Genomic DNA, 11,163 nt, shown 5'->3' on the forward strand with positions numbered 1-11,163 from the left:
GAGAGAGAGAGAGAGAGAGAGAGAGGTAGGTGAGAGGAACGGAAAAGGGAGCTCGGTAGGCACGGTGTGGTGACTGTGGTGTCTTCAGACGAGTTCTCGTTGGCGTAGCGCAAAGGCGGACTGGAGCTGAGAGAACAGTAGCTGGCCTCCCCTCGGTCGCTCCTCACAGCGGCTGTAGATATACGCAAGGGACACGAGCACAAGCGCCGTACGACGTGCGCGAGAGGAAGAGCGAGCGGAGCCCGACTCCCGAGCCGCGGGTGGACGGACGCACGGACGGACAGACGGACGGATGGACGGACGGTGGTGCCAGCGCGCACGAGTGCCAGTTTCGCGGAGAAGTGCGTGCGCGAACGGAGCCGCGGCCTCTCTCGCGGTTGGCGACGGTGCTGAGAGTGCAATCGCTTGAGAATACGAGGTGCAGTGAAGTGAGGCTCCGGAAAGGCGTTGTCGTCATTGCGAGAGAAGACGCTCTCATCCTGACGATGATCAATCTAATGAGGCGAGTTGGACGGACGGTCCGTTGTACGTCCCATTCGATTTCCCGCAGCTGGTCCTCACCGTCATCGAACGTCAGTGATCGACAATGATCGGTGAAATGTGTCAAGACATCAGCATCAGTTAATCCTGAGAAGCATCCTTCACCTCGCCCCGCTAACGCGTTCTCCCGCATCGGAATCTTCTTTCGGAGCAGGGCGCAAGACACGATAAGGGTGGGAAAAATCGAGACGAAAGACCCCCGGTGGCTAATTGGACGAACGGAAAAGGAGAAAGAACGACTGACAAATGATAAGAGAGAAGAAATAAAAGAAAAGGACCGAAGAGCCGGGAAGAGAATATACAAAGTCAACAGCAGGAGCAGCAGCCATTTTGGTCGTGCATTCTGCGCTGCCGCCACTAACTACCTGATCATAAGTGATCATTGGTGATCTCGATAATTCGGTGATCCCGTGTAAGATAATATTTTCGTAATATAAAGTGATATTCGTGACAAGGGAATTGAGGAAAAAAAAGAATGAGGAGTGAACGACTCGAGGAAGTGTGTGTGTAGAAGAAGGAGTAGGAGATAGTGTGAGCAAGAACAAAGAAGAGTGGAGACGAGCGGCGAGGGTGGCGGGGTGGGACCATCGAAGGGTGCGTGTTGTGCGGGGGTGCACCGCTCTCCGGTGGCATGGGGCTCGGGAGGGGGACTCGCCCCCTCTCGTAACCGCCGCGAAGCGCCAAGATTTCCCGCATCGAGTTCATCGAGAAATGGGGGCTGACCCCTGTCCTCAAACCGAGGCAGGACCTACGCCCCCACCGGAATGGTGCGGAGGAACACGGCGACACGAGGTAGGCCGAGCCGAGCGGCCGCATTCAGTAGCGAAAGTCGACATATAAGACTAAAATGTGATAAAAATGTTGTCGATTATAGATGACAGATCATTTGAATATACATAGCGATAATGATAGCTGGATATATTCTTGTTAGTCGGCATTAACTGTGACTTACGAAATTCTTCAGTTGTGTAAATAAGGAAGTTTAGTCTCTTGAATTTATATATGTTGAATTACAATCTCTGGTAAATAAAATCTTGCAAAAGCTGCTGCAGTGATACAAGCAGACGTAAGGCTAAACTGTGGTGTAACGATAGACAGCAGGTCATTTAAATGTGTGTAGAGATAATGGAAAATGAAAATATCCTCTTTCCAATTATCGCTAATAATATTAAAATTACCGTAGTGTGCTATGCTAAGTTTAGAAACTATTGAGTTACAAAATATTTGAGTCTTTTAAGTTTTTGTGATTCATAAGAGTATAAATTCTAATAAAACGCTTGTGATATTAAAATTTAGATTCTATGCATTCTTAGATCCATAAATTTATCAATTTAAAAATTATTAAATATTAAAATTTTTGAATTTTGAGATTCTTGGACGTTAGTTGTGATTGTTAATTTGCATGCGAACAATATAGATTCATAAAAGATATAGTGTGCACTATATACATATATATAAAGAAGAGCATTGGAATTTTGCGGCACGCTTGATTCACTATAGCTCCGTTACTTTTTTACTCTTATGTAAACTTTATTTTTTTTTTTTTGGTTTTATCTCTACAAAAAACGCCATGTGTTCCCTGAAACATCTCGTCCTGACGTTATATGTAATTGCATAATCAATTTATTTTGTTATTGTTGACATCAATTTGGAAATCATTATTTTAAGAAATAAATGCATAATTTTTTATTGAAATTCAAAGTATTCATATTCTGAAACTTGAAACGTCCAAGCTTTAAAATTAAAATAATTATAAGTAAAATATTTTAATATTATCTAAAATATAAAGTTGCTATTAAGCTGATCATAAACAAAAAATAGAAAGCATTTGTAAAGAACTTTGAAGGATCGATGAAACAGGGATAGATATATATAATAAAATCTTTTTGACTGCGTCGTACTGTTTATTGCGGCAATGTCATTGTCGTCATCATTATATGTCTATGCTAATATTAAGCTTTCGAGCATAAATAATGTTAAAAGCATATGATATTTTCCTCCAAATAAATCCGCAATTTCTTGAAATCATTCATGAATTAACAAAATTATTAGCAGTTTTACTACGATATACATCTAAAAATTAATCATCGAAACAACAATTTGACATAAATTTAATCGCCGGCAGCATTGCGCTTAATTTGGTTTCTGTTAATGGCAGACTTTAAAATGCATTTTCGAATATCATATATTTGTAATTTGCGAAGAAACTACGTATTTAAAAGAGGAATAAAAAGACAAAAAACAGCAACATTTTCCTTGATGATCGTTGCGTTTACTTTTGTTTACGGTTCGCAATGCAATTTGTACAATTATTCTGCATCTCGCGACTTGTTTATTTTAAACATTTTTCTTTAGAAAAAAGTCAAAAGAGAGGCGAACAAATGATCAATGAGTTGATCTAATAATAAACTGAACAATTACATGCCCGATAATCGCTTGCGTGTTTTTGTCTTTTTTCCTCTGCACGTTTTAATCTATAAATAATTATTTAGGATTTAATTCTTTCTTATATATGGATCCATAATTCTTTAAATAAGAAATACTAAAGCAGTTTGAATGGCAAAAATGAAAATAACATATAACAATTGTTATTTCAAAAAATAAATTATATGATGGCTTCTGATTTATAATTAAGGAAGAAATGTCTAGACCGAACATATGGTAAAATGCTAGCACTCCAGCGGAACTTAGCAGAAGAAAATAATATAAAAAAGTAAATGAAAACACATGATGCTTAATGATAACTTACATATGGTTGAGTATTTACGTTAGTAGAGGCGAGGGGATTAAATATCGAGATGTTAAACTCGCTATACTAAAAATACATTCCCATTTCTGACTAGCAGCTATTTTTAGGACAAGAGCAAAGCATTTCTCTTTTGCCGAGGATTCCTGTGGAATGCGTAGCTATGATTCCTTTCACACGATTCATTGCTGCGATAACGAATTCTTTCCGAGTTGTTAGAAAAGCATGTTTAAAGACAGATATATCTTTTCCGTTTAGATTGATACAATGAACGAATACAAATATATATTCAAGAGATTTATTAAGAAAATTAACATATATGTATAATAACAATAGAAATATGCATTTAAAGAATCGATAGCTTCTGAAGAAATAAATAAAAAGAGTGTATATCTAAATGAATATTTAAATTATTTGTATTCTCTATTTATTCGTTTTATGCGTGTACAACTTTTTTTACTCGTGTATATGTACGCAACAAGAATGCACCCTCCGCGTGGATATGTGTATGCGTACATACGCGAGGGCGTTCGTACTCATGCGTTTGCATAATATGACGTTCTTGTTCGAAGTATTGTATGTTTATATGTACAAAATATTATATATGATTGTTTTTGTTATAAGTTGTACCAAAACTTACTTTATGTTTTTATAAATATATTTTATAAATATATTTATATGATGGGATTTTTTGTTGAAACATTTCATTAAATCGATTTCATAGATGACTAAGAACTGAACATTTTAGTTTAAGGAGACAGTTTTGATCATTAAATACAAGAAATCTATTGTGAAAATTCATATTCATATTCAGTATTATACACTTGACCTAAATGTGCAAAATTATGATATAATACAATATCTTTAAATTGCATTTTCACCGAATGAATCTTTCAATTTTATTCCCTGATATTTGCTTCTTTCGCACCTCTTCGTTTTATGTAACTTCATAAAGATCGTCAAGGGCTACCGCATCCTCAGTGGTCCCTCTATTATTCGTTGGAGCACTCAATGCAGCGGAAAAATGTGGATGACACATTAAGAAGCAAAAAGTAACAGAAGGTAGTTTCTAGAGAAACTTTTAAATTAATGATGAAGTCAGGACCACATGACTGAGACGAGTATATATAAATTTACTTAACAAATAAAAATAATCGATGAATATATGCATTTTCGATTAACAATTTTTTTAATTAAAATATTTTAATGTAAATTTTAATAATGTATCTTTTAAGTTTTGTGTTTCTTGATTTTATTATAAATATGTAAATTTTTCAAAAAAATTTTTAGCATATTAATTTGCTATTTTGACAATGATAATAAATATATTTATTACTATGGTTTTAGGTTTGTATAATTTTTTATGTTTGATACAAAATTTTGTATCAAAAATAAATTTTTTATACAAAAAGCGATGTAAAATAATTTTTACATGAGAATAATATTTATGTAAATTAATTTTTTTACACGAGTAAAAATATTAAAGCCTATTAATTTTTTTAATTTTTGTCTGATGAATTCTACATTTTGATAATGCAAAAATTATACCTTCAGAAAGAAAATAATTTTATTATATTTATGAAGAAGCTATATCATATTAAAACTTAAAATTGGATTATACCTTTTTTAAAGATCAGGTTATGCAACTTTTTCCTTGAAGATTTGTGTGCAGTCTCAGCTTTTTGTCTTTTTCACTGTCGATCTCTTCTTTTAATATGGGTCAGCTTGATTATGCCGAGACATGAATGGTCGCATAAAAATAGGAAGAACGATGCTTCATGGTAAAGTGTTGCAAATAAAGGGAAGTAAAGGGCAAAAGAACTCAATAAATTTTTTTTCTATTTCGTCATTTTTTGGTGAGGAGGAAATTGTGATGCAAAAGGTAATAGTCATACTTGATATAGATTAAATGATTTTATTAAATTTAAAATGACAGATAGGTTTTTGAAAACAGAAAATAGTATTTTATTAGATGACACGTACAAATTACCGTTTTCACATTACAATTTAGTAGTTGCAGATTGAGCAATATGCTTTCTTTAAAGTATTTTTTCATCAAAAATATTACTAGAAATTATAAATACCAATAAGTTTCATGAAAAATGTTCACAAATTACAATTGTATCATGTTTTTATTAACTATATATTCAAGTATATGTATATGTACTCTCTAGTTTGCATGATAATCGCAAATCATAAGAATCGATACTTTTTTTTATCACTAATCAACTAATTGCACAACTTGTTATTTTCTTCCATCTTCTTTCTTTCATTTTTTTTAATCAGTTATTTTTTCGGGATACACTCAGATAGTATGTTAAATAAATGGAATTAATTCTCAAAATTACTAGACTAGGATCATGTCATTACAGGTTTTTTACACTTATTTTCTAATAGGAGCCAACCATCCGTAATAAGTATCAGCTCTTTTATCATTCGACATTAATAGATACCGGATTATGTGTATTTAAATTGGGAAAAAGTTTATGAAGAAATTTTGGAAAATATTTTACAATAAACAATATGAAATATTTACATTAAACGATATGAATGAATTTCATGAAAAGAATCAGCTAATAGAACATATAGAATAAATAAATAAATTTAAAAAAATAATTTAATATCTATTATTGCTATTTAATATGTGAAAAATTGAAGAAAACTTTAAAATTTATGGGAAAGTTTCTTCCGTCAAATTTTTTGTATACGTAAACATTTTACAATGACTTGATATTTATCGTAATTATCATAGGCGGAACAATTTATGCACGTAATAGTCTACGCATTATGCTTAGTTGTCGAAATGTCAAAATGATATAATGCACGTCGTATATCTTACGTTAATTGGAAAGTTAATTTTCTCGAATTATAATCTAAGTTTTATTTTAATTCCTTGAGATTGTAGATGATTGCATATAACATCGCGCGCGCGCACATAATATATATCATATGTTAGTATTAAAAAGCTTAACAGTACCACTGCAATGCTGCGCTTTGTATAGAAACGTTACAATTATTTTTTATTTTATTCTTTTATGATCACTTTACGATTGATTACGTTATGCTGCTTCTGATGAATATTCAGTATCATTGAAACAATTATTATGAAAAGCTCCTTTTTATCGATTTTCTAAAATTTCACATGAATGATTGAAATATTATAAGCACGTCGTTTATTTGTTGCACGTGAAATTCTTCTTCATGGCGGCACGTGCCATCGGTAGTTATCGCGTAGGATCGCGTAGTGGCTATTTCCGCCACTACGTTGCGCTATTTCTATCACGCTCCGGGGGTACATGGACTTCAAAATTGATGTTTGTCCTCGTCGCATCGGCTTTCCATTGACGCCCCAAAATAAATCGCCAATCGACGTAACCCCCGCCAGATATATTGACTGGATGCATCTTCGCTTCTAAATCGGGGATTCGTAAAGTAATGCCAAATAGCCGTGGGCGACTTTTACATCTTGTACAAGTAGTCTATTCGATGATCAATCTTAAAAACGCTAAATTGAAATATTTTGATAACTTCAACTGGATCAATTTCTTCTGTTTAATTTTTTTCATAATTATTCCACAGCTCAATTCTTCATCTCATCTGTTCTCTTCGTGATGTTAAAATTTGACAGAACATATTTTGTTCATTTAATATTATTTTTCTTGCTTATCTGATATTAGATGTATAATATTTTCAGATATTACGCATACAAATATTTTCAATATTTTCGTAAAGATGTCTCATATTGAAGCTTTTTCAGGCAAATTACACATCACCCTCAACATATTATCAACAATTAAAAATTTTTACACAGAAAGAGTGATTTTTTTCAAGTATCTAAAAGTAAAAAGAAAAATCTGGACTTAGCTAAATAAAGATTTAAAAATAATTTTGCTAGACCATCAAAATAATTTAATTATTCCAATATAATACAAAATAATTATATATGATGGTCAAGTATGATGAATGCTACAAAAAGTTTGGACATTCCAGCAATTTGCGTGTCTTACATAATTATTTGATGGTACAACAAAATTATTTTCAGATCTATTTCTAGCTAAAACAAATATTTCAAGGAAACCGTTCTTTCCTGTAACAATAACTTTCCGTTACGAAATTGCTATAGAAGAATATTTATCCAGACGAATAAATTTTTAGATGAAAGTTTCTTTATGAGAATGTTCAGTCGAGCTAATTTTTGGAGCTCTTAGAAGAACAGCTATTTTTTTTATTCATTTCCAAAAAAGAAAGCTACCGGACACTCATGTGTGATGAGTTATTTGATTACATTTGCCGAGACATTTGCTATTTGATTACATTTGATCATAGTACTGTTCTATTAATTTATATAATTTAATTGCGTTTAAGAAGAAATTTTTATTTATATATTTAAAATGTGTGTGTGTGTGTGTATGTGTGTGTGTGTGTGTGTGTGTGTGTGTGTGTGGGTGTGTGGATAGAGGCTAACTTAACTCAACGTGTTATTTTGTTTCTGATATATTATTATATTTAAAGTCGTTTGATATTTTTGAAGACATTCATTTCTACTGTTTCGATCGTTTGACAGTTAATTATGCGCTTGGCAACATACTGACGTAATTCCCGATTGTCGTTTCGACAGTCACCCAAATCGTGTATTTCCCATCTGTTTGACTCACCAGAATCGACGCGCATTCATCGATTGCTATTTTTTTATATACTTTCAATACCAGTATATACGTCAATTTCAATAGAGATTGTTAATAAGTAGGCTTTATACGCAGAATATATATTGTAGATCATAGATTATGCATGGTGTGTTTCTATTTTTATTTGGCCATTAGAACATCAAGTATAGCAGCTTAGTAGACATGTATACTACGCGTTTATGAAATATCTATTAATAAGACAGCCTGTGCGGACCACTTTCTGGTAAACTGAAAGTGTACTTGCCTAATGTGAAGACTACAACATTTACGATAACATAGTTAATTAAGAATCAACAGAAAGTTTGGTGAATTTCTACAATTTAAATCTAATCTACGATGTACAACTTTCAGTCTATAATTTTAATCTATAATGTAAAATATATTTTATTAATATAAAAATTTTAATAAATTTTTCAATTTAATAAATTTTTGTGCTATTAGTAATAGTCTTGGAATGGTTTTGTATGCGCTCTATACAAATTTTATTAGATTATATTTCTAGATCAACGTATGAATTTTTCTTTCTAATATAGCGTAGTCATATTTATGAGAAAATCTTCCTCTGATCTATGAAGCTATATGTCATGCATATGTCAGGTATACTGAAAAAACGGCGCATTATAACTTCTTGAACGTGCTGTTAGAGAGTTATTAACGACGTTATGACTATGATTATTATAGATCGCTGCCGAAACTCAGCAGCCAGGACGAGGATGGGACGAACCCCCACACCCAATACACAGGCGTCACACACTTCGAACCCATACCGCACGATCATGATTTCTGCGAAAGGGTCGTCATCAACGTAAGTGAGAATTTTATCATTTAAACATTTTAATTGTTTTGCATTACCACAGTTTGATAAACAGCTTCCAGAATGATAAACAGTCATGAAAAGATCTTTCCAATGATATATCTCACAGCGTTTCATCATTTTGAAAAAATATTCCTTACATTATAATATTTTTATTTTGTATCAGGTTAAAGAATTCTTAAGAGACATGTTAAAAACTTTTGGCTCTTTATAACCTTTGGCGCCACTGATTCTTGGATTGAAAAATGTTCGACTCCAAATGCCAAAAAAGTTTCGTCTTTACGGAGCCTTGGCACCACGGATCTTTAATATCGCGAATTCTTGATGCCATAAATCCTAGATTCGACGGTTCTCAAGGCAAAGGCAGTAAAATATACTACTGATCTCTCATATGTAAATATAATTCCATTTTAATATTGTTCTTTAATTTGTTTTTTTCTCATTGTTTCTGTAACAAGTTTCTTTTATCACTATGATCGGAATTATCGCGTATTTTTATTACGTAGGTAATTCCAGTCCGGTTCGACATTCACACGCTTTCTTTTTTTTGACGAAGTGAGATTATCTCAAGACATGAAGTGACCTACAGACTGCGTTTTGGCGGCCATCCAAGTTCGTCTTGGAATCGGAGGCGATATAGCATCAAGGTTATATTGTGTGAACGGAATTATCTGTCCTCGCGGATGACACGACTGCATTGCGCCAATTACAGCAATCGATTCAATCGATGCATTTTACTTATTTTTTTCTCTTTTTTTTCTTCTTGTCTCACGGTGGGCATGGAAACTCGACAGAGGTCAAAGCACGCCGCATGACGCGTGGGTGAAGCGTGTGGGTGTAGGAATCGGCGTGCAACGTGCACTAATATGACATGCTTTTCTTTCCAGTCTCAATTAAAAGCAGAATATTAAAAACGTTAAAGTACATTGAACATTATCTAAATAAATTTTTTTATAGTGATAACAATGATGTTTTGATTTCTTTTTGAAAGGAACGTTGTTCCTTTATGGCGAATGGGCTATGCATTGCATTATCTTCTCTATACGTTGATTCTTGAGCGTAGTTTCATTCAAGAAATAGGTTCGTACAGAGAGCGAAAATGTTTTGTTGCTAGATTTACATTTTGCTGCCTTTACTTTTTTTTCGTTTCCTCTCTTTGTTTTTATTTTACCAAGAATGTTTTTGTTTTTCTAGCGCGAATCGGTTCTCCAAGAGTGAGTGACTAATTGATTCGCTATTGTGAATAAAAAATTATTGAAATTTTTATATATTCTTTGTTACTTAACCATAACAAATCAATTACTTATTCAATTGAAAGTCAGTATTTTATGTTTAAAAATATGAAGAAAAATAAATTCTGTTGTTTGTCTTCAAATTAATATACTAATTATAAGATGATTGTAATCCATTCGAATACGATTTTAAATTATTTCATTCTTTTATTTATAACTCATTGTTTAGACCTATTTTTGTTTTCGCAATATCATGTTTACACAATTTCTTAGAAATAGGATTGTTGCTTCAAGAGTTTAAAAATATCTTTTTAAATTACATATTTTTAGCTCTATAAATTCAATGTAGTAAATATTTAGTTCTATAGTTTTTTAATGATAATAATGTTATAATTGTATGAATTTTTTATTATAAATATCTTATTTGTCGATATAATTAATTCTCGATTTGATTATTAACGCATTCATAAAAGATATCTTAAAAGTACTTTTAAAAAATTGATACTGTACAGCCATTGACAAAATTATTAGGCACCCTTGCTTTTTCTAAATTTTTCACAACTGAATGTGCATAACCTCTCTATTTGCGTGTTGTTTTCATGCTACTGACTTTGTGAGAAGGTCAAGCAACTGAGGCATATAAGTTTCTTAGAGAAATGATAATATGTACAAAACTGTTTAGTGAAATAAGATTAAGCTGTTTGAATGGCCACCACAGAGTCCAGATCTCAATCCAATTGAGCATCTATGGGCTCATTTGAAGAAACATGTCCGCGCTCGCAAGTGCACTTCAATTACTGAGCTCAAGAAAGCGATTTTCGAAGAATGGGAGAAAATATCACCTACTATATGCGAAAGATTAGTACATAGCTTACCTAAAAGAATAGCAGAAGTCATAAAAAATAATGGCGGACCAAGCAAATATTAGTTTATATGATTATTTAAGAAATAAATGATAACATTTATAAAGATAGTGTTATTTATTTCCTTATAAATTGAAGAAATTGTTAAATAAATAAGGTGCCTAATAATTTTGTCAATGGCTGTATGTAATTTACTACTTGAAACTTTGTAACATATAATAAAATATATGTTATTTTCAAGATATTATAATTTTTATTATATGATAACTAATAGTGTTTTTAT

General features: G+C 32.5%; 1 protein-coding gene across 8 annotated transcripts in view; it reads left to right on the plus strand.

Annotated features, from left to right (window-relative positions):
* Positions 1 to 11,163, plus strand: part of shaker (potassium voltage-gated channel protein Shaker) — an 84,814-nt gene that overhangs the window by 60,433 nt on the left and 13,218 nt on the right. For all 8 annotated transcript variants that reach the window (XM_018454918.1, XM_018454917.1, XM_018454924.1 and 5 more), the window contains one exon: positions 8,653 to 8,776. In XM_018454918.1, coding sequence (XP_018310420.1) covers positions 8,653 to 8,776 — 124 coding nt within the window. The remainder of the gene's footprint in view (positions 1 to 8,652; positions 8,777 to 11,163) is intronic.

Source organism: Mycetomoellerius zeteki, unplaced genomic scaffold (genome assembly GCF_001594055.1).
Source record: "Mycetomoellerius zeteki isolate Tzet28-1 unplaced genomic scaffold, Tzet1.0 scaffold467, whole genome shotgun sequence".
Classification (NCBI taxonomy): Eukaryota; Metazoa; Arthropoda; class Insecta; order Hymenoptera; family Formicidae; genus Mycetomoellerius; species Mycetomoellerius zeteki.